Source organism: Rutilus rutilus (assembly GCF_951802725.1).
Source record: "Rutilus rutilus genome assembly, chromosome: 7".
NCBI classification, from domain to species: domain Eukaryota; kingdom Metazoa; phylum Chordata; class Actinopteri; order Cypriniformes; family Leuciscidae; genus Rutilus; species Rutilus rutilus.
In genome coordinates, this window is record NC_140221.1 from 24,814,263 (window position 1) to 24,838,738 (window position 24,476).

Consider the following 24,476-nt stretch of genomic DNA (forward strand, 5'->3'; position numbering starts at 1 on the left):
TAAATATTTAAATGGAATAATATTGTTTTTAATAACTAAAGGAACTACAATAATACAAATATAAAGCAGATAGTCCAATAAATGATTACATTTATGAGATCAGTGATAATTTTATTTAATATTTCTTCTGTGGTACACACTATCTCAACATCAATGTCAAATCAGTTTTTAATTTTCAAATCAGTGGTTAAACCGAATGACTTTTTTGGTGTCAAATTTTTTCCATCTTGTAAAAAATGACAAAAAAACAGTGTTAATTGATTGTACAAACCACAAAATCTTATTGTTAACACCTAGGTAAACTAAAAAATGGTTTCAAATATAGTTATCTCCATTCTATTTTTTTACACTTTTAAAAACCTTATTCGTCAATGACCCGTATACATATAATTTAAAACCTTATTTAAAAAAATAGTCAAAATACATAAGTGTACATCTTTGATGCACTCTCTTTATGATTTATGAGTTAACTATGTTTTTTTGTACTTTGCATAGACTTTACCACCTCATCTCTAATGTGCAAGCAGAGAGGGTCAAACAGTCTGAGCACTGTATGTTAATGTACAGAGTATGAGGTTATCTAAGTGGCTTGAGTCTGTATCATCAGAACAGAGCTCCATTTGAGCTTCATCAGCAGTAACTTATCACTGTGTTTGTCAGTTCATGCAACCTGTATGAATCCCTGTCACATCAGAACCCAAAATTGAAAAGCAAAGCATGTCATTGCCATGTAGTAGCCTACCTTGTGTACTGATTTCCAGAGTTACTTCTCAATAACCCACTTTTTTCTCATTTTGCAGACTTGAAATTTAAATTTGCCATCATTTAATTGATCCTTTTTAGGATTATAGTAAAAGATTATGAGCAGTATTAGGTTATCTGAATTAATACAGTATTAGAGGTTATCTAAATTATTACAAGTATTAAGATGAATTTGGATGCAGAAACTCTTAGTAGTTTTTGCTGTGAATCTGGATTGGGTGAAAATGCAGATTCACAGGGTTGGTTTGAAAGAATAATACTAGCATCGTGTAAAAATTCTGCAATAAGCATCACATATTGACAGCGGTGAAAGAAAGTGTACACACATAAGTTTAGATCCCTGCTAATTTATTGGAATTCTTGGATCTGAAGCATGTGGCAGTTGTGCCGCAGTAATAGTGCACGCTTTGCAGACCAAACAAATAGTTATAGATGGTTGATCTCTTACACTCGAACACAATAACATTCACATTCACCAGCACCAGCTACATAAGCACTTGCACAGAGTACATTAATACTAACAGATTATATATATATATATATATTTATATATATACATAGACACACACACACACACACATATATTTATCACTTCTTGCCCACTGGCTCTCTCAAACTCACTCATACTCAGCTCTTCGCATAATATTTTACAGATCGCTTGGACACACACAAAAACATGGATGCATGTGAGATAAAATGAACACTGAAAACCTTGTGGTTGTGCATTAGGAGCTTTCTCACACTCAGACTCAACCCACACACAAGGAATGATATGGTTTGATCACTCAAGTCTTACTCTAATATATCATATTTTTGTTATTGGGAATATGAAAGGGCGAAAGAGAAAGTTTCGGATGCTTCTGTGCCAAAAAAAAATTAAAAATTAAAAATGGGAATAAGACAAAAGCTGATATTTCGAAGGCATGATTTATCTTGTGTGAACTGAATCACGTAGCTGTCATCATAACACTGTTGTGAGTGTGACCGCGTGCATGTATGAAGGCACAGAGAAGCTGGCAGAGTAAGTGCTACTATTAAAGGTTGTTGAGACAGTGACAATGAGATTTTGAAGAGGTTCCTGTCCCACCTGCAAAGCAATATGTCCTAAGAAAAACTATTTCTTATCACACATATACTCTTCATTCTCCTGCTGTTGTCTATTCTGCATCTTAGAAACATATACACAGTTTATACTTTTCCTATAAAATTGGTCACTGTATAACATCCCCTTGTTTGCTGAACTTTTTGCATTTTTCTTTGTTTTTCTAAATTAAGTATTTTAAGTACATCCTGAATATCCAACATTTCTTTACCCTGCCTCTCCAGTGAATGACCAATGTGGTGCCCTTCTCAAACCAGTGAGGCCCGCCTCTCTTGAGGCGTTTCGTCCAACAGTTGAAGCAGCAGCTCATGGAGGGTCGTCGACATGGTCCTGTACGCACCAGCGGTCAGATGCAGGAAGTCGAACATGTCTCGAGAGGAAATAGTCCCATCTGAGTGGACAAAACTACCTCCCACATCAAGTAACTGAACATGGCCGAGTCGAGGAAGAGATGCGCGGAGTAAATTGTTCACCGATGCATTTTTCTCTCTCAGGGGGTTAGGAAACTCTCCCCTTGGTAACAGGCCCTGAATGACAGGAATTACGACTAATCAGCTTTGACAAAAAACCGAACTGAAACTGAACTGCTGAGAGTTAATACTCTGTATATACACATTAATTACAACAATCAAGAATATATATACATAGTGATTTAGGTAACTCACCAAAACAATAATTTTGGAATTGGGGAGGAGAGACAGAAGTAACTGTGCAATGGCCAGTATTCCTCCTGCAACCTGATCCGCAGTGTGCTCATGATTATTAGTTCCTACCCATAAAACCACCACCTGTGGAAAAACAAACGAGGACACAGTTACAACTGGTGAACACACATTTCGCTTTATGGTAAATGTTGTTTAAACTATTTACAACAAACCACCTCACCTTGGGTCTGATGTTCTCCAGTTCTCCATTCTGTAGTCTCCACAGCACATTACAGGTTGTGTCTCCACCAATCCCAAAGTTCAGAGCATGGAGAGGTGAGAAGAGTTCCCTCCACACCTGAGACCAGCACCAATAAAAAATTGCAAACCAAATGTAAACCAAAATATGTAAATCTATTGTTTTTTTAAACTATACATGTTGATTATTAACAACAGACACAAAACATATCAGGTGTACAATAGTGTATAAGCAAAGGAGTCATACCTTTTTCATTTTAAAATTGCCTTTAAGTGTCATTATTGTAATACTATACCAGAGGTCTTCAATCCTGCTCCTGGAGGGCCACTGTCCTGCAGAGTTTAGTTCCAACCTGCTTCAGCACACCTGCCTTTGAATATTCAAGCGATTTCTGAAGAGCGTGATGAGGTGTGTTTGATTAGGGTTGGAACTAAACTTTGCAGGACAGTGGCCCTCCAGGAGCAGGATTGAAGACCTCTGTACTGTACTATTAGCCATATGGATAATTACCAATAAATAAACTAACATGACATGCGAGTTTAAATTATTTTATTAGCAGCTTATAGACTACTGTTGTTACTCTATGTAGGACTACATACAGTGGGCTCCACAAATATTGGTACCTTTGATAAACGAGCAAAACTAACTGAATTTTTTTTTTTTTAGCCATTTCTTTCATTCCAGCCCGTTCTCATCCTTGGGCGTCATATACTGACGCTTTTGACATTTCGTCTACATCCAACGCACATGGCACCCTTTAGCGTCAATATGAGACGCAGATAGATATGGGCCAGAAGGCGCCTCCGAGCGGTCTAACCCTAACCCTACCCCAGACCTAAACCTACCCATAACCGAACAAAGCTATCTGCGTCTCATATTGACGCTAAAGGGTGCCATGTGCGTTGGATGTAGACGAAATGTCAAAAGCGTCAGTATATGACGCCCAAGGATGAGAATGCGTTGTTCATTCAAATAGTTCAAAAAAATTTTATCATAAAACAATTTTTCCCCCTGAAATATAAGTATTCCACAATTATTGGCACCCCTTCATTTACTACTTTGTGCAGCCTCCCTTTGCCCAGATAACAGCTCTGGATCTTCTCCTACAATGCATAATAAGGTTGATGAACATATGGCAAGAGATCTGAGATCATTCCTCCATACAGAATCTCTCCAGATCATTCAGATTCAGAGGTCCATGCTTGTGGACTCTTTTCTTCAGCTCATCCCACATGTTTTTATTAGGTTTGGGTCAGGGGACTGCAAAACCTTCATTCTGTGGTCAATGAACTATTCTGTTGTTTATTTTGACATGTGGATCACTCTTTGGATCACTCACGCAGCACGCTGGAAGATCCAACCAGGTGTTGATTTAATATCTGCTGGTATTTGGAGTTTATGAAACTGTGTATCCTAACAAGTTGTCCAGGGTCTTTGGAAGAAAATTAGCCCCACAGCATTAAAGATGCGGTACATTTCTACATGTCTATGTTTCTGTCTATGCCCAACCCACCTCTTGCTTTATTTTGGTCTCAGCTGACTATAAAACCCAGTCCCACTGAAAGTTCCAGTAACACCTGGCAAATTGCAGGAGAGTGAGATTGCTGTTTGATGTCACCAACGGTTGTGGTTATATAGGTGAGGTTTGATCATAGTTTGGGAGATTTTCTGACCCCAAGACCCGACTAGCATCAGCAGTTCTTTGCTAGTACTGCTATGCATTCATCAGTACAACTTTGATCCTTACAGTTTGGTTGGCAACTCAAACCACCATCCTCAATGTGTGTGGGGTTAATACAGACACACATCCTCTTCCAAAATAGTTACAATCTCCAGTTGATTTAAACGTCTTAATTATTGCCCAGATAATGTAAATGAGTTTTCCAACAATTAAACTATTATTTTATAGCCATCTCATGATTTGTGCAGCTCAACCTTTTGTCACACATTATTACTGTAATCTCAGGTCTTTCCCATAGTGATGGATGACTATGGGAATTTGGCCTCTGTGTCACGACATATTTAGAATCCAGTGAAACAGGAAGTCATGATGACTAGTGTTCCTGGTCAATAAGGTTAATTTAAAAACCTACCATATGAACGGGAATATACTACAGTTAGATTGTTACTCATTAGAATTTGCAGGAGTGCCAATATCTTTGGCACACATATTTTGGAGAAACCCATATTTATTTAATGTATTACACATTTATATTTCGTGTCAGTTAACTTCAATTAAAGGTTTTAAAATTTTTGTGAATTTGAATGAAAGACTAAGAGGAGAAATGGCAAACACAAGTTTTCACAGTCAGTTTTGCTCTTTTACCAAGGGTGCCAATATTTGTGGAGCCCCATGACAGTACAATTATACAACGATCATTATCCAAAAATATCTGACCACTGAATGCCATGAAAAACCAAACGGAATGAAGTATTCCAGAGTGGTTTAGATTAAAAATCATAATTATCATGGGAAAGATTAGTTGTTAATATGTTAATTTTATATTTTGAATTTCATATTTGAATTTCTATGACTGGCTATAAATACACGTACAATTTCATACAGTGCTTTCAAATATTTATAAAAATACACTAGTTTTAAATAAAATATTTTAATATAAGTTCATCATTTCAAATGTAAAAAAATATTATATTACTTTCAAACCACTTAATACCATTACTTGTGCATTTCAACATTTTGCACGAACACTTCTGCTCTCTAGCACTGTACTATTGTAATTTTTGGGAAGATTAGTATTTAGCAATACTAGTTTTTTTGGTCTACGTGGATTCGTTGCTTCTGCTATTCTGATTTGTATTTGGATAGAAGTATCTTCTAACTGAGCAAATGGAAATTCTCCTTTTTTATGGATTGACTTATTAACGAGATAACAATCACCTCGTGCTGTTGCATAAGCTGCACCATTGAGTCCCCCACAAACAGAACATCAGGCTCCGCATCCTTGCACTCCTGCACAAACCGGTTGTGCTGCAAAAATATAGAACAAAATAAATCCGAGCTTGTTACGCCAATCCTTAATCAGACTGAGGGGTTATGAAAGAGGAAAAGATTTTGCACAGCTCTGAGATGCTACAAGTATGCACGATGACTACAGAAGTCTTTCACAATGGAGCACACCTGTGACATCCAGCGTCCGTCTCCCTGCACGTCGATCACAGGCGCAGGTTCAGCAGCGGGATTCTCCTCAGCGCTCATTCTCTTCGACACAAACACAGGTGCTACAAAACAACAATACTAATGAGCGGCCGCGCTGACGTAATGGAAATGAATGCAATTGTTGACTAGTTCAGACTGAGTCCTAATTACGTAGCTGTAAGATACAACTGTCAATAATATTCACTCCGAGCAAAATATAGATCATTGAAGGGTAGTTTCGCGCGTGCCAAGCACACATATCAAACCGCCGCACAAAGAGCGCGTGTTTTGCTTTTTAGTCCTAGGGTGATGAGGAGGAGGATGATGATGATGATGATGATGATGGACCCCGGATGAAGCCAACACACAGCAGAGGTTGTGCAATAAAGATTAACGCTTCATAGATGTGCTTTAATGACTGCTACTGACAGGGTCGGGGATGATGATTCCAGGAATGTTTAGCTGATGGTATAACGAAGAAGAATGAATCAACAGCCGGGACAAAAGGAAAACATTCCTTTTCATCATGCACACACACGTCCGTCTCTATGCACGCCTCTTCTTGACTAACCTGGCTACAGTGTTTGCAAATCCCGTCTGCAGTGAGTAAGCTGCGGGTGTGTGCAGCAGGGCAGGGCTTCCTCAATCACCTACAGCAGCACCGCAACTGACTGTCCGGGGAAGAAGATGCAGATGAATGTTTCTGCAGCCGCGCACCTCGACTCTGCTTTTTCCAGCAATGCAACCTTAACGGACTTAGTCCACACAATGATAATAATAATAATAATAATAATGTTTAATGGTTTAATTATGTGGGTATATAGCGCGTGGTCTATTAAAGAAATCACAGTAAATGTTTGCGTTATGTAAACCGAATAGCATCCAACCAACCGCCTCCCCACTTCCCTGCGCAACCGCCCTCGCACTTTCTGGAAGCCTCACTTCCGCCTACAGCACTTCCCATTCAGCGCTGTCCCGCCTCATCGTGACGGCAAAATATAGGCGAGATCTCTGACTGGAATATAACCGTTATAATATCACAAGAGCAAGAGAAGGGTTGCCAACTTCAGGGGAGGAAAATAAAGGACAGTCTTTGGTTCTTTAAAGGAAAACAAGGGACAGAATAAATGCAAAATATATCTTTACCACACAGTGTATGATGTCATACATGTTTTGCCAGAATTGATGCTAAAATTAATCTCAGACATACATAAACAAATTTGTTTTGCTTAACTTATTAATGTAGGCTACAAATGAATTCTAAAAATATTTTTTATATCATTCTAAAATGCCACACACAAACCATCTGCCTGAGCAATAGCTTGCACTGTATAATTGTGACTGTACAAATGATGAGGAACAGGCTTTGTTCTATTAAGTGCATGTTGTAAGTTTTATTTTTTAAAGAAGGCTATACTTTACCTTTTGAACAAACTTAATTGCCATGTAATGTGCAAATAAACAAAAGGGCTTTGATAAGCCCAACTTATTATTATTATTTTTTTTAGGCTATATAAACACAGTATTAGGCTAACTGATTAAATGTAGTCTTGTATGTAGAAATGTTACTTTATGTAGTAATTTTACTATTATAACTGATAATTTATGCTTTACATTTTATGTACATTTCACGAGCTGTGAGAATTTTGTCTTGTGTTTTGGCCATATAAACAGCCTAAACAACATCTGCACCAAACATAATTTGGCTTAGTTTGGTTCTCTGAATACAATTTTTCCCCTCCTCAAGTGCAAGCTCCATATTCTCAATTTATTTGGGCCATAAAAGCCTGATATCAAACATGATACAAAACATAAATGTACAGGCAAATTTGGCCAGAGTCTGTTGTGTCCCAAATTACGCACTCTACATATGTACTCTATAATGTCTTGTGTATTCATTTGTCTAGGTTATTTTGTCATTCAGTGTCGGAGTCTGCCACCTGTGTATTTGAAGCACATTTTTTCATTTTGTAATTTTCAGTGTGAACATACTATTTCCTTTGCTAAAAATGGCATAGAATGCACAAATACGTGAATTGGGAAGCACCTTGTGTGTTTTTCTCTGCCAGCAAAAATGATCTCAATAGGCTAAAATCCAAAGCATCAAGCTTTGTGTGTTACCAAGCAACACAAAAGTAAATGCTGGTCTGGAGCCCCGTACATGAGTGGAGCAATAGCCATCTCCAGCATAAACAAGCCCTGGAGGAAAAAAATATGCTAAGTATACTTGCAGCCAGTCTAATACAGTATACTAATATTAAGTATGTTAATGATTAGTTAACTTGAAGTGTGCTGTTTTGAAACAACTAATGTTGTACTAAGTATATATTATAGTTGTAATTAATTTGTAGTACAGCATAACTTTAAGTGTATTTAGTGTGCGTTTGTGAGCTAAATTGGAACAACTTCAAGTATACTTAGTATACTTAAAGTATATGCCTGTGTAGGTGATTAGTGATATGATATTAAAGTGTACTTTATTTGTGTTACAAGTACATTACAAATTCATTACGAGTGTCTTCGAAACATACAAGCAATATATCATAAGCGTATTATATTTGAGTAAAAAGTAAATGCTCAGTAATGTATTTTGGCTTATTCCAAATACTAAATTGCACACGGTCTTCAATAACAAATGTACATTAATAAACAAATATTATAATAAACTTTTCAAAAACTCGCCTACAGTTGCTTGATGATCTTAGCATTTTTACGTCTGATGGTAAATCCATTGAAAGGGTACCCACGTACAAGTACTTGGGTATATGGATAGACGACAAACTTTTATTTAATGTGCATATTGCTAATCTAGCTAGGAAGCTCAAAGTAAAGATTGGCTTTTATTTTAGAAATAAATCTAGCTTTACTTTTAATGCCAAAAAAAAAAAACTTGTGGAAGCTACTTTTCTGTCTGTGATTGATTATGGTGACATATTATATGCATGCAGCCTCCTCCATCTTACAGAGCCTTGATTCAGTGTATCGTGAACGCTTTATTACAAATGCAAAGTCCCTCACTCACCATTGCATTCTTTATGATCTGGTGGGCTGGACAGCACTGACCACCCGCAGAAAACAGCATTGGTATATTTTTATATATAAAGCCATGCTAGGTAAACTTCCAGCTTACCTCTGTACCCTCCTCTGTCTCAATTCTGATAGTTATCAGCTAGTTATATGCACCATGGGCATGGAATAATTTGCAAAAAGATCTTAAACTAGAAACGTGTATATCAATTTATAAATTTCATAAAAAATATGGTAAAGGAGACATGTAGTTGTTTTTCTTGAGAGGTCCTTGTATTTGAATGATTTTTGCATTATTGTATGTATGTATGTATGTATGTATATATGTACAGGAGTATTTTTTTTACTATGTTGTGTTTATGTATGGCTGCTACCTTGGCCAGGTCTCTCTTGTAAAAGAGATTTTTGATCTCAATGAGACTTCCTGGTAAAATAAAGGTAAAATAAAAAATTAAAAAATTACTTAGCTATACTTTGTTCAATATACTATATTTTGAAAGTATACTTTCAGTGCATTGTTACAATGATCATTTTCAGCACAGTTAAAAATATACCTAAAATATATTTTGAAGTAAAGTGCAAATAAATACACTTTTTAAAAATAAACAGAATTTTCACTTCAAGTATATTTTTCCAAAAAAATTTTTTTTTTGAAAATATACTATAATTATTTTAAAGTGTGTTAAAAGTTGTATTGTGAACATAGGTAAAAGCATGATGCAATATACATTTAAAATATTTAAAGATTTTTTGTTAGTATATTTGCAATGTAGGCTACTATTTAAAAATTGAATATATTTCAAATACAATAAAGTATAGGCCTACTTTTTTTTCACTAAGAGACTGAACATTTTCCAATGCTGTTAAATACGAATTTGCATCGTGCAAAAACATTTGACCATAAACAAATATGACCTTTTGGCATAATTCAAAGAAGTCACACTTGTAAGCCGCAGGTTTGTATGCAACACTGGAGGAGAGTGGAGTAGGCAGCCCTAAGGTTTATTTCCACATTTTGAATGTAGCCTAGTATTTGTCTACTGTGATTAAGGCTTTAGGCTACTCTGCCATGGAAATGAGCTATCTGAATACATTTAGTATTTGTTAAGATTGTATGGATGCAAGACTAAATTACAAGATGAAAAGGCTTGTATGTCTGAAGCTGCACATTTTCATTATTCCACAAGATGACAGCACAGCAGAGTCGATAGACATGGTGCGTCCCAATTCGCATACTATCCATACTATGTTGAAATGAGTGTTCCAAAAATACCCGGATGGTTTACTATTTCCGGTTAGAATCCGAAGTGCAGATCGATGCGCACTATAACGGCTAATATTGCCCACAACCCATCGCGCGTTGGATGAGGATTCTGTTAGAACTACAAACACGAGTGAAAAGTGTTTAAAAAAAAACTACAGACATGGAGGACGCGCGAGTCCGGTGGTCATGTAGAGAGGTTTATGGTGCGTTCAAGTCATCTCGTATAGATCGTAATTACGAGTTGAACGCACTTGAACACCACCACAATATGTCGTAAATACCAGTGGGGAGCTCGGGATTTTCTTTAAGCCCCGATCTGTACGAGTTGGGGGCGTGTCAGTGAGAAACATGGATGCAGGGCCGGTTCTAGACATTAGGAGGCCCTAGGCAAAATTCATGTTGGAGGCCCCCCATCCCCAATAAAAAACACTTGAAACAAATATGATTCCTAACCTTTTTATTTACACAACATTTAATTTTAAATTTAGTATATTTTTACTTATACAGTACATAAGTTTGGACAAATTACTATTTTTAATGTTTTTGAAAGAAGTCTCTTATGCTCATCAAGCCTGGATTTATTTGATCAAAAATACAGAAAAATAATGGTTTTCTATTTTACTATACTTTAAAATATATTTATGTGATGCAAAGCTGAATTTAGTGTCACGTGATCCTTCAGAAAACTTTAATATTCTAATTTATTATCAAATGTTAGAAATTGTGCTTAATAGTTATTTTATAACCTGTGATACTTTTTTTTCAGGATTTTTTTATTTTTAAAAAGTTTTTTTTTTAAAGTCTTCACTATCACTTTTTATATATTTAACACATCCTTGCTGAATATTCCTGTTTTTTTTGTTTTGTTTTTTTTTTCTGTATTTTTGATCAAATAAATGCAGGCTTGTAGAGCATAATATGAAACTTTAAACATTAAAAATAGTAATGGGTCCAGACTTTTTACCGTTACTGTATGTACATATTAATCAAACTTTATCTAAGGTAATCTCTTTTTTGTTTAATGAAGATGTTATTGTTGTTGTTGTTATTTTGCTGTTTTATTAAATGTATTCACAGTTCCAGAATACCACTTCAGTAGATGAATCATAAGTGCTTTTATCATTTTTTTCATAGCTGCGGTATGGGCAGGATTTTTCCCTCCCATTTAATCAATATTGATTGCAGATATTATGATATTATGTATTGCATTGTTACCTTAAATATGCTATACACAAATCAAGTGGAAGAGAAAGACACGATCGCTACTGAGCAGAAAAGAAAAAACAATTCTAAACTCATCAGCAGAATTTAGAGGATAGACCCATAGATATGAGATCCTTTATTTGAAACATTTAAAAATGTTGTAGTGTGTTGGCTTTTTAACTTTGAATACAAACGGCTTGTCTTTTACTTTTGTAGCTTTTTTACTAGTCAGCTCCCGACGCGATGTTATTCCTTGTACGCGCAAATTCAAAGCGTCGCGTCTGGGCACGTTAATGACGCTCGCACTCTTTTAAACTCGTAATAAAGCGGTGAATGATTTTTCCAGAAATGACGCTGATCTGCAGTACAAGTTTATATTTAGAATACATTGCAATCACTCCAAAATAGATGACGACAACTCACACCCCTGCATTACGAGCTGTGCTTCTTTGAGTGCCTATTTAGGCTTTTGCTTCGCAGCACCTGATGGACGCGTTCGTTACACAAACTTTCAGAAGCCGGCACCCGCTTTGGAACGGAAACATTAATTGGTTTAACTGCAGATGAGTGACAATTCAACAATATCCAATGAACAATGAGGCTAGTATTTCTGCCCATCTTGACTGGTGGACTATATATATAGGGGATGTTACGGTTATGGAGGCCCCTCCTCAAAGCCCGAGGCCCTAGGCAATCGCCTGCTCTGCCTATAGCTAGCGCCGGCCCTGCATGGATGCAACGTCTGTAGTTGACGGTAAATTTTAATTGAGAGAAAAGTGATAAAATATATATCACAATACTTACAGGTATTTAGCAGTGACATTGTAAGGCTTTTTCATTTATAACAAAGTAAGCTTTCTGCACAAAATATGATATCATTGTAATATAACAATTAAGTAATATGATACAGTTTACATTGGCTTCATAAGTTAATTAAAAACATAAAAAGAAAAACACACCTGATGCGCATTCGTTGTTCTTCATTTTCCATAAGCAGAGTTAACAAACCTTTCTGTATTTTCGTGTAATTCATTAAAAGAAGGTACACCGCCATCTTGCTCCGACGAAACTGACTTGAACGCACCTAGCTCACGTCGTAAACACGACTTCCCACCCAGGGACGCGGGGAGTGGGGGTGCTGGGGGTGCTGCAGCACCCCCTGTTTTCACAGAATTGTAAATGCAACGCATATGTTAGTTCATTAAAATGTATTAATTTTTAGCATTTAGTCATTTATTTGTAATAAACACTTTAAGTGGGCTATTTAAAAATTTTTATATATGTTAAATTATGTTTTTAAAACATAAGCGCAGAGTGTGTAGGCTATTGTGTGTGTGTCGAAAGAATTTGTCCGCAGCTGCAAAAAAAATAAAATAAAAATAACACAGTCAAAAACCCCACTGTTAGTGTTTTGTAAGGAACAGGCAAATATGTAAAATATAGCAGGATACATTTTAATTGTTTACTAATAAAACAGTTATTTTTTTATGTCAGTGTCGGCTAGACAGATGAAGGTGACGACTCGCGATCTTCGCAGCACCAGAGAGAAATGCACATTTCATACGAATTAGGCCTACATAAGCAGCGCAGTCTGTTTTCTTTCGTTTTGAATTGTTCTGCTTAAAAGTAGACATTTCAAGCTATCTATATGTCTCAGGTCTGTGAGGCAATAGGCTAGGCTACCTTATAGCCCTACGCCGAGTTTCGGTTAATTTATGAGACGAGCTCCAGGTTCGCCAGCGCCTCCGTGTCCTGATTATTTTCTAATAGCCTTCTTATTTATTAAACCCAGACAATTTTTTGATGAAACATCGATTAAAATTAAGATACAATTAATACAAAACGAAATTAAATTTAAAGACAGGCTTTATGCTTTCAGTTTGAGGTCTCTGTGAAAGTTTTAAAACATTCGTGTAGTGCCGCTTTAGAGCGCTCACGTCCGTAGCAGAGAACTGTCTGTAACTTTTTTTTTTCTTTTTTTTTTTTTGTGTGAAATAAATTTCTAAAAAAAATGCGACTTAGTCCAGTGCGACTTAAGCTATAGGCCTATATGTTTTTTCTCCCTCGTGACGCATTTTTTGACTGATATGCGACTCTGGAGCGACTTATAAAATAGGCTACGGTAAGTTATTTATTATTTTTGTGCAAATGTCCCATAAAGTCCCATCCTTTAAGGATTAATTTATGTCCCGTTGACCGGTCCATTGCGTTACGAATAAAAGCAGAATCAAAGTAAAAAATGTGATGTGCAGTCAGGTTTGAGTGTGCGCTATTTGAACAAGTGTTCTCACTGATACGCTTGTTGTGATTCGCGGAGATTTGACGAGTTTTATAGTCTTGATATTGTTTCTTATTCAAAAGTAGTGACGCCCCTACAGATGCACCGACAGATCTGTCCGTTAAAGATGACGAAGTAGTGCCTATGTCCCAAAGCTTGCCTACTCTTTTGCTACACACTTAAAAGTATGTAGGCCTACTTTTTCTTCACAAAAAGAGTAGGCTACATACTTTTAGGGCGTAGGGCCTATAGTATAATTAGGCGAATTGGGACGCAGCATAAGTGTCACACCTGAATTTAGTATGATTTTATAGGTGACTGCACATTTCAGACAATAGTATGACAAGTAGAGTAAGACGAATTATGTTATATTCTCGTTTAAGCAATTGCATATGACCGGCGACAACTGTAACTCTTGTCTGTGTTAATTAACCTTTCGATTAGATGTTGTTGCCACAAGTAGGCTAACCTACTGCCTACCCAGACACTCAGCAACATAGTGTCGGCCCAGATCCGGCCCACATCCGGTACACTAGGATTCCACACGGTCCATATTTGTTGAGAAGTTGCTGTCTGGGTATGAGAAACATGCAGTGACATGCACTGGATAGTCTTACACAATAGAGGGCAGGTTACTAGACGTGGGAAACAGATGTCAAGGTAGTCTGTGCGCTTACTGTGCTTTACAGGTTTTTGTTGACGCCTTTTTAAATGAGAAAACTCCTCCTCTCTTCACTCACGGATATTAAGTGCAAACCACCGAGCGGTTTAGCATGGCCGCTGTGCTCAGCTGTTCCGAAGTTCAACTTATACTTAGATAGGCTACTGAGTGTAAATACAGTAAGCTGCTTGATAAATAGTGGAATACTATCATTTGTAGGAGCTCTGATAGCTCCTCTAGTGCTTTTCTTATGAGTCGAATCTGGATTTACCTGTTTACTGCGCTCTGTGCGCTTGACTTGTCAGGTGAGTTTAGTAGCCTAGCCTACTTCCTGGATCCACCTCTGGTTTCGGAATAAATATAATGTGTTTGATTAGCATAATTTTATTTAATATTTAATTTAGCAAGTCATTATTTGTGGTGTTAGATTATCTGCCTGCTTCTTTTGTCAATTTAAAACTACAGTGGTCACTTAGGCAGTCTCAGAGTAAACCAGTAAACCAAGCAGGTACGTTATAGTTTAACAACGACTTATTTTTTGTGTGTTTTTGCGGCACTTATCAGACGATTATCAGATTTGCACTGTGCTGTCGTTGATTAAATAAGATTATGCGAGATTAGATTGATCCTCAGGGAGTTAATGCAGGCATTACAGCAGCTTGAAGTGGACAGCAGGTGCAGTAAGAAAGATTAACGATAGGTAGAAACAACTGGAAGATTTCTTCTTTTTTTTTTCTAAAATAGAATAGAATAGAATGCACAACATATACTATTCTACTTACTGAAATGTATTTACAAATAGCCTATTATATGGGTACAACTGCAGTGAGTAGAGAGTGACCTAGTGAAACGGATTTAATGGTTGGAATGGTCTCATCTTAAGCAGAGTTAAACACCCTGATCACAGCAGGACCCGTGAAAGCTTTACCTTAATGCTTAATAAATAGTTCAGGGTAGTTAGAGCAGAATATCTCCCATGGGACTGAATGATACTGTAGAGGTGGATACATTATTGCCAACATGTAATACTGTGTAAAAAAATGATTTAGATGGTGCATATTGTTAGCTGGAAGGACTGAAGAAAAAGTTAAAACCCTCATTAGATTGAATCAATATTGAACTTAGTAATTTTTATAAATATGCAATTTCTGTGAATAAAATAGTTAATCTGATTGTACTGATCTGATTTGGGATTGTTCTGATAAGAGAGATATGAATGTGTCTGCTATGTGCACTCATTGAATCTATATCTGTCTGTTATAGACACATTTTGGTGGCAAGTTTAGGGTTAGAGAATGTAAATGTTGTTGGAATGAGCTGTATGTGTGTTAGTGTCAGTTATATACTTAGTTTCATATTAATCCATGGTTACCAGGTGTATATCAGGTGAAGGGAATGGAGGTGTTTACATCTTCAGAGTTGGAGGCAGTGAATGGGACAAATGTACGGCTCAAATGTACATTTAAATCTACCCATCCGCTTTCCGAAGAAAGAATCTCTGTATCCTGGAGCTTCCTACCACTCGGAAAGACAACAGCAGAAATGGTGAGACTGAGTTTTGTTGAATCATATGTGATGCATCAGGCTTTTATGGCTCATAAAGTATGATACAGAAGTGCTCACACATGAGGTGGAAAAAAATACCTAAATTTTAATTAATATTTAATTGGCCAAAAGGTAAGATGAAAGTCAAGTCAAGTCAAGTATATTTGTATTGCGCTTTTCACAATACAGATTGTATCAAAGCAGCTTCACAGTATTAAATTAAAATCATACAACGAGGTTTGTTTCTAGTGGAATTTATTGATTGATAAAATCAAATTAAATATCCCCAAAATATCCCCAACTGAGCAAGCCAAAGGCAAAGTCTGATCGATTCTAATGTAAATCAATGAGATGTTTATAGTATAACAGACTACTTGCATGTATTGCATATAAATATCAGTCGTCACTCTATGTCTCCCAATAATATGTCTTATAATATTTGAATGCTTAGTTTATGACAAATCTCTGTAGTTTTGTGAGGGACAGTTTTTATGTGCAATAAGTTTTTCAGCAATGTTTTGATCATGTTGATAATTTAGAGGCCTTTTTTATTTTGCAAATCAAATATGATACAGTAGGCTTTATAGGGTTAATATATCTGAAAATCTTTTGTCATTACTAGGTGAAATGAGGCTGTGTACAGGACGTGCACTCTTAAATCCTTGCTCTCTTCCAAAATATTTTATCCCCTTTTCCTTCTGCCCCTTGTTTCTCTCTTCACTTTGGTTCTAACCTCATTTCAGTGGGCCATACTCCTTCCTTCTTATTTAACTTTCAACATTTCTGTCTCTTAGTTTTTTCACTACCAGGAAAAAGTATATCCCCCAGCAAACGGCTTGTTCAAGGATCATGCTGTATGGTCTGGTGATGTAATGAAGGGTGACGGATCCATCACGCTGCAGGATGTGCAGTTCAACTTTAATGGCACCTACAGCTGCCAAGTCCGAAATCCTCCTGACATCCAGGGCTTTGCAAGCGAGATCAGCCTCAGAGTCGTTCAAAAAGGTGAGAGTAGATGCTTTAACACATGAAAAATGAGCTTGAAAAATCAGTCATTTACTTACCCTTCCGAACACATATAGCAGACAGAAGAGGTGAAGGTTGTATAAGCAGGATGTTGTGTTCCTTCTTTGATCCCAGCAGCTAAAGGACAGAGCTAATCAACTGGGCTAGAATAACAAACAGACTTCTCTCAGAATGTTATGAAACAGACAATAGGAGTATAATAGTAACAATAGTGAGTGGTTTTCAGTTTGCTGGCCATCCTCTGATAAAGTTTCCCACGCCTGTTAGTTGAACATATTTTCTCATCCTCCTCAATTTTAGTTTCAGTATTGGCATGATTATTTTACTTAAAATTTTGCCAAAGCATCAGTATGTACAATAAAAGCAGTGACAGGAATAATAATTAATTAATTAATAATTAGGAATAAAAATATGTCAGTACTGGTAATAATAATAACAACAAAATAAAATGAACAATATAATAAAATAAAGTTGAATTAAAGACAGTAATGAGCATAAATAATACTCTCTCTTTTCTTCTCGTAGTTTCATTCTCTGAAATTGGAATTCTGGCTATAGCTGTGGGTGGATCCATTGGCATCATTCTCCTCATCCTCATGATCTATATCATTGTGCGGGTATTCCGGAGACAGGACAATGACATGGGTGTTGAGATGGAGGACCACAGATCAAAGGATCAAGTGTTGTGAGAGAGAACGAGTGATAAATGAAATAATAACACATTATGCCACAGTATTCTCTAATTGTATGAAATCACACTATCTAGTAAGTAGAAGCTTACTTTTTACTTATGACAATTTTACAGAGACAAGTTTTTAATAATGATTACTTCAATACTTTTTTGAATATATGAAAATAGAGGGGAAAAGGTCATTTTTTTTATACATAAAGTGAGTTAATCTAACCTTTGTATTCTTAAAAAGATAAAAAAAAATACCAGTTCAAATATGTATATAAAATCTGACTTCATGGACTGTCTATAAGTATGATTGAGAATTTTTGTCACTCTTCATTCTGTGTTGTTTGTTGCACAGTTTTACGGCAGTTTGTGTGGCCACACATGTATTTAATGTTCATATATACATGCATGGGGGTGTGTCTCTGTGTATGAACACATTATATGTGAATCACAAACCTGTGCGGAAAAAAACCCTGTTCATTTAAAAGAGCAATACAATTTTTAAACCAGTAAAAAAAATTGGAAATATGTATGGAATGGATGGATCAAAGAGAAACTGCATGAAAAAAAATGATTGAACAAATGTTGTACTTGGACATTGATTGTTCTTTTTACTGCCCATCTCATTTCATAAACCTCAAATCTTCAGGATTTTGTGAACCTCTGTTCATCAATGCTGCTGATTAAGAGTCTGCTATTTATAACATCCCTTTCAAATGAGTAAATCCATCTTTTAATCCTAGTTTAAAATTAAATGCTTTATTCTCTGATCATACATAGTTTTTCTATTTTCTTTTTGGTTTTGTTACATTTTACAAAAATGTTTATAGTTTTTTTTTTTTTTTTTACATTTTAAAAGTAAAAAAAAAAACTTTTTTGAAAACCTTTGGTGGATGTTATATGTTCTTTTTGAAATGTTGACATGGTAAAGCTAGTTTTAAAAGCTGTAAAAGCAACAAATGTTTTTTTTTATTGTTTTTTTTACACCTACTGGCAATCAGTCTGATTGTGTGCCAGTTTATGCTGGACTTATTTTGCCAGGCTAAAATGCTGACTTTTTCCTCTCCTATTTTGGTTGCACTTTCAATAAATTTCCAGAGTTTATAATGAGTATTATACTATTTATTCAAAGTAGACTGATTTAGTCATGGATAAAAAAAGAAACAAAGTAAGAACACAAACCAGGATTGAACCCTTTTCAAATTTGACATTGCTTTAGTGTGGAAACAGTACTTTAAAATCTTTAAAAAAAAATTGATATCATATTCAAATTTTGAACATTTAGACATATGGCTTTTATTTTCTAACATTTTTAAAGTCCAACTTATTTAATAAAACATATATTTTGTATAATTTTTTTTTTTTTAGTTACATTTACAGTAAACTTAAACTTCTAAAAAACTTACAACTTACAAGAATTACAAACATTTAAGTTTAGATATATGGTCAAAAAGGGGGGTGAGACTTAATAAGTTAAACAACTCCATTATAGTTTTTTGGGTTCCAAAAGAAAATGCACCATACCTAACATTCTAGCTTTTTTCAGTTAGCCTTGGAAATTATGATGGGTGGAAAAGCACCCTCTGGTGGATGTAAAAGTCTATAATAAAATATTGATAACATGAGTTGGTTTCATTCAATACAGTGAACAGACAGAGATCCTTCTCCCTCAAATGGAGAAACTTTGCACAGACTCCTTTACTTTAAATGTGGCTGCAATCAACATGTGCCATGTGTGTTTGTTATTGTAACAAAGCTTATTTATCATACTGAAAGCATTTCGATTAAAAGCATGTGTTTGAGAGAGAGACATGACACAGTATATTACTTGTGTTAAATTACATTGATCTGAGGTCAGTCATGAGCCTGTTTATTATAAACGCATGCTATGCTGTGTGTGTCGGTGTGTCTGTGTGTGTGTCGTACTGAGATGGATGACGGGCTTCTGAGCTGACTAGACTTAAAAATCACTAGACTTAAAAGGAGTAATTTCATTTATAGATTTTCAATTGTTTCAACCAAATAGAGAACCTGACTTCCTGTGTGTGTGTGTGTGTGGGTGTGTGTGTGTACGTGTACGTGTGTGTTTGCTCACTCACTGCGGTATACCAGAGTGCTGAAAGAGGCTCGTCCCCTTCCAGACTCTTTGCTGCACCAGCAGAGGACACCTCTCTCTCGCTCTCTCTCTCTCTCTCTCTCTCTCTCTTTCTGTGTGTGTGTCTGATGAGAAAGAAATGCAGCATTGGTTGGAACTGGTCCAGAAAGGCAGAAAAAACCTTTGCCACGTTCAGTGCAGCACAGCGCTGCAGAGCAGCCTGAAAACGGATTGCAGAACTCCAAACTGCATCCATCATTCCACAAATGCACACACACACACCCTGCACTGTCCCAGTGTCTTCAACTCGGAATTTATCAGCATGGATAATTTTTTGATAATGTTTATCAAATAATGTCAATAATGTTTAAGGTTAGTTCACATGACCTTTGGTATGAAAAACTTTATCATACTTGCTGATTTATGAGCTGTTTAATAGATTACATGCAATATTTAGAAATGTATGTTTCACAGGACCATTTGAAATGAAGGCGAAAAGGGTATTTAAAACTGATTAAAGCTATACACAGTTTAAAATCTTAATTTTGAAGTGCAAAAGAGTGCGTCTTTAACTTCTGCGATTCTATTATAGAATATGGCCAGTAGCCATATCACCCTGTAGCCCAAGACTGGTTGCCCACTGAAGCTAAGCAGGGTTGAGCCTGGCCAGTACCTGGATGGGAGACCTCCTGGGAAAAGGTTGCTGCTGGAAGAGGTGTTAGTGAGGCCAGCAGGGAGTGCTCACCCTGTGGTCTGTGTGGGTCCTAACGCCCCAGTATAGTGACGGGGACCCTATACTGTCAAAGAGCACCGTCCTTCGGATGAGACGTTAAACCGAGGTCCTGACTCTCTGTGGTCACAAAAAGTCCCAGGATGTCTTTTGAAAGAGTAGGGGTGTAACCCCCGCATCCTGGACAAATTCATCATGGCCTCCTAATCATACTGATTGGCTTCATCACTAGGTCTCCTCTCCACCAACAAGCTGGTGTGTGGTGGGCATTCTGGCGCAGTATGGCTGCCGTCGCATCATCCAGGTGGATGCTGAACATTGGTGGTGGTTGAGGAGATTTCCCCATATAAGTAAAGCGCTTTGAGTACCCAGAAAATCGCTATATAAATGTAACAAATTATTATTATTATTATTATAACACTTCATTTTTTTGGTCCTTGTTACACATGTAACTTAGTTAAACTATTACAGTAAGTTATGCATAATTGCACGCAACTATCCAACCCTAACCTAAGTACATGTTGTTAATTAATATTACTCAGTGCTTAATTGTATGATTATACTATAACAATGACTCCTTAAAATAATGTGTAATGCATATATTACGCATCAAATATGAATGCAGCATTTAAATATATGATGAGATTAGGTTTCTTTTAACTTCATTCTGAATACTCAGATAATTCCAAAAAAAATATTTCAACACTTCATCTTTTGAAGAATATTTTAACCAAATCAAAGTTTCAGCTCCCCTTTAATTTCTATTTGTATTTGTATTGTGTGTGCAAATTCCAAGTTTTCATGTGCCTTCATGAGGAGAGACTTGAGACTTGAGTTCCTACCATCTCCATATTATGATCATGGAGCTCAACTAGAGTGACCATCAGCTTCTTGGTCACCAGTCTAACCAAGGCCCTTCTCCATCAATTACTCATTTTGGCCAGGTGGCAAGCTCTAGGAAGAGTCCTGGTGTTTTAAAAAAAAATTAATAAAGAATTTTTTTTTTTTATAATATGCTAATTATTATTATTTGTAGTCTTCCAGTTCTGTGTCTTGACACAAATGACCATTTTCCCAAACTTAAAGGGGTCATGAACTGAGAATAAAAAATTTCTTTGATCTTTTGACAGCGAAGAGTTCGTTATAGCCTACTATAAAAATACCCTGTAAGTTTCAAAACTCAAAACTTCCTTGTTATTCCAAAAACTGCTTTTATTGAAACCAAGGCCAGAAAACGACAGGATCTCAAAAGTGGAGATTTGTGACGTCACAGGGCAGCGAAAGCCTTTGCATAAGATTCATCAGAAGCCGCGTTTCCATTACCCTTCAAATTGCGCAAATTGAAATTGCGAATTGAAAATACGCCCAATGGAAACACGTCAATTTCGCAAAACTCCCATTTATCGCAAAAAAGTTTTTACGCTCGCATGAGGTGGTTTTTCAGGCAATTCGAAAAAGAAATATTTCCCAAAACTGCAATGGAAACAGTTTTTGCGCATTTACAGGTCACCTGACGTAGATGACGCGGTGTGTTTTGACAGAATACGAGACAGAGTTCTTTATTAAATTCATATAAGACGAAAGAATTACAGGAATAATGGATTCTAAACCTCAAATAAATGCCACAATCAAGACCGCGAAGCAGATATGAGGGAGAAACACCCAGAAACACCTCATATGTGCCGCTCACAAATATAATAAGGGTCGTTCCTTACCATTAATGTAGGCAACGTCCGTTGCCATGGTTTTTGGAATGATTTTACTTATCGCGAGAGGAAAAAATCGCTCTCGCAATGGAAAACACTGTCATTTCGCAATAGTTTTCTGTCGACATTTTAAAAAAATCGCAAGAAAGCTAGTTAGGGAAGCAAGTTAGTTAGATAGACTATATATTAAACGTCGATATGGAGACATTAGGGAACGTCAATTGGAGACGACCCAGGGAACGTCGATTGGAGACGACCCAGGTAGACTATATATTAAACGTCGATTGGAGACGTTAGGGAACATCGATTGGAGACGACCCAGATAGTTAGGTTTAGGGCAATGAGCTCACTGCTAAACCTTCAAATACTTGTTTAACCTTTGCTATAGCAGTGCAGCACGCTTTCAGAAACCCTCCATCTTCCCCGGCTGTATAGATATGCTATGGCCGATGGAGGATGGAGGGACGATGAACTAGGATGGAATTTACAATGTAGTGCTGCAACATCATTCTACCACTTCTCATGTCCATATAGGCAAGATTCCACCAGGTTGCTGACTGCATGGAGGGACTCAGTCAAGGGTATGTTTTGAGAAAAGATGATGACTGCATACTTCCCTACAATATATTAGGCCGAAAACAGTAAGTGAAAAGCATGTCTGAATTCACACAGTATTCATAAAACAGTAGGTGAAAAGTACCTGGATGACCCACTACTTCCGGCGAGATTCTGAAGTGCGGATCTAATGGACATTTTACTATCCCATGGAGCGACGGGAGAGAAGTTGTGAATGGCAGTGAAGCAACGCAACTGATGCTGTAAGTCACATGACAATGACAACATGGTGAATGTAGTATGTCCAGATTACATACTATATAAAACATACTGGTTTTTTTTAGCAGTCACAAATTACTCTATACCTACTCAGACAGTGTGTGATTTCCAACGCTATCTCACGACCAATTTGTACGAATTCGTACAAGTGAGTAAAATGTGGCTAATTCGTACGAATTCGTACGACCCCACTCGTATAAATTTGTACGATTTGTCTAAACCCCAGTGACGGTTAGGTTACTCGTAAAATATGTACAATTTAGCAAAAGTTTTACAAATTAGTACGAGTGAGGTCGTATGAATTTGTACGAATTAGCCACCTCGTAAAATTCGTAAAAATTGCCGTGAGATCGGGTTGGTGATTTCAGATGTAGCTGATAAGTTTCAAGCAGAGCAGTATCTGGAGGGAGCACTGAGCTAGATAATATAGAGAAAAGGAGTCACAAGACAAAACTCTCAAGCAGTTTCTACTGCATCATACTTTTTCCCTCCGGACCAGACAGATTCTCCCCATTTCCTCTCACTTTTCTTTTCCTGTACCGGAATTAATTTCTGGCCACTTCTCCCAGTCTTTGACCCAGATCCGCTCCACATAGTTAGTTACGGACCTTTCTCTATTGTGTTTGTTTGTTTTTTGTTTCATTTGTTGATGGAATGTGACAGCTGACAGCATGATGTTTCTCAATATAAATTAAATACATTTATATTGCTTAAATAAATAATTTGTTTAGAATAACCAAGAATGACTTCCATATTAGAGGGCAGATTCACCAGTAAATACAAATGCATCTTTCTCTTCACACACACATTTTATATATATCTGCATATACAGTACACAGATTTCATTACTAGGAGCCACACACATGCCCAAGTACAGAAAGTATCCTGGTTTCAGATGACAATTGCCCTGATCCATAAAAACCTGACACTGCTGGTGCAGCCTATTATCAATACCAGAGGGGGTGGGGTTGAGAAATGCAGAGTCATAGGAAACTCAATTCTGCTAGTCTATCATAGATGTGAAGAGAGAGTGAGACATTAACACATATTCAAAGTCACAGTCACTTTGCAGGCAAACACACACTCACACATGCATGTGCAGCCTACTCATATTCATTCATTTTTCTTCCACATTTTGCATAAGTGACGCATGTCACTCTAGTTAATAGGGGTCAAACAAACTCTCACTGCTCTTTGAGTATTAAGTGATGTGTATTCCAGCAGTTGGGGGTGCCGGAGAACCCCTCATGTTTCTTTCTGGAGCCATCCTCCCTGTTGCCTCTCTAAAAACTGCAATGCAGAAGAGACTTCGGACCCCAAATATCACTGCCTAACAACCTGAACCCACATTTACAGCTAGGAGAGGGAGAGGGAGAGAGAGAGGGGGGGGGGGGGGGGGGGGGGGGGAGGCAGGGACTGGCAGTCAGCCAAGGAGGGGAAAAGTTGAGTGTAAGCCAAATTTTTGCCGATTTTTCATAGAGGAGGGGGAGGGGGGGCTTCTGTT

General features: G+C 36.9%; 2 protein-coding genes across 7 annotated transcripts; one reads left to right on the plus strand and one right to left on the minus strand.

Moving 5' to 3' along the window:
• Positions 1-1,074: 1,074 nt before the first annotated feature.
• Positions 1,075-6,931, minus strand: pafah1b2 (platelet-activating factor acetylhydrolase 1b, catalytic subunit 2). Of its 4 annotated transcripts, XM_084415448.1 has the most exons (7): positions 6,496-6,931; positions 6,096-6,386; positions 5,907-6,007; positions 5,667-5,756; positions 2,750-2,866; positions 2,530-2,652; positions 1,075-2,391 (listed from the first exon to the last, which is right to left on the minus strand). In XM_084415448.1, exons 2-7 carry the CDS (start codon positions 6,181-6,183, stop codon positions 2,113-2,115), a joined length of 798 nt encoding a protein of 265 aa, XP_084271574.1. In that variant the 5' UTR covers positions 6,184-6,386; positions 6,496-6,931; the 3' UTR covers positions 1,075-2,112. The 4 variants fall into 4 exon arrangements, with proteins under 4 accessions (XP_084271574.1, XP_084271575.1, XP_084271576.1 ...); XM_084415449.1 differs by lacking the exon at positions 6,496-6,931 and having other exon boundaries at positions 6,096-6,487; XM_084415450.1 differs by having other exon boundaries at positions 1,076-2,391; positions 5,907-6,386; positions 6,496-6,919.
• Positions 6,932-13,980: 7,049 nt separating this feature from the next.
• mpzl2b (myelin protein zero-like 2b) lies at positions 13,981-18,258 on the plus strand. 3 transcript variants are annotated; one of them, XM_084414067.1, is made up of 4 exons: positions 13,981-14,662; positions 15,733-15,902; positions 16,697-16,907; positions 17,454-18,258. In XM_084414067.1, exons 1-4 carry the CDS (start codon positions 14,608-14,610, stop codon positions 17,615-17,617), a joined length of 600 nt encoding a protein of 199 aa, XP_084270193.1. In that variant the 5' UTR covers positions 13,981-14,607; the 3' UTR covers positions 17,618-18,258. The 3 variants fall into 3 exon arrangements, with proteins under 3 accessions (XP_084270193.1, XP_084270195.1, XP_084270194.1); XM_084414069.1 differs by having other exon boundaries at positions 14,149-14,273; XM_084414068.1 differs by having other exon boundaries at positions 14,223-14,356.
• The last annotated feature ends 6,218 nt before the right edge of the window (positions 18,259-24,476 follow it).

Bases quoted from the DNA above. Each gene is read 5' to 3' on its own strand.
- pafah1b2 (XM_084415448.1), bottom strand. From the start codon at position 6,183: ATGTGTGCTTGGCACGCGCGAAACTACCCTTCAATGATCTATATTTTG. The intron at 6,008-6,095 runs GTAATTAGGACT...GTTGTTTTGTAG, and splicing joins CAGTTGTATCTTACAGCTAC to CACCTGTGTTTGTGTCGAAG. The intron at 2,392-2,529 runs GTGAGTTACCTA...CCTGTCATTCAG, and splicing joins ATTCCAAAATTATTGTTTTG to GGCCTGTTACCAAGGGGAGA.
- mpzl2b (XM_084414067.1), top strand. From the start codon at position 14,608: ATGAGTCGAATCTGGATTTACCTGTTTACTGCGCTCTGTGCGCTTGAC. The intron at 14,663-15,732 runs GTGAGTTTAGTA...CATGGTTACCAG, and splicing joins CTGTGCGCTTGACTTGTCAG to GTGTATATCAGGTGAAGGGA. The intron at 15,903-16,696 runs GTGAGACTGAGT...TCTGTCTCTTAG, and splicing joins GAAAGACAACAGCAGAAATG to TTTTTTCACTACCAGGAAAA.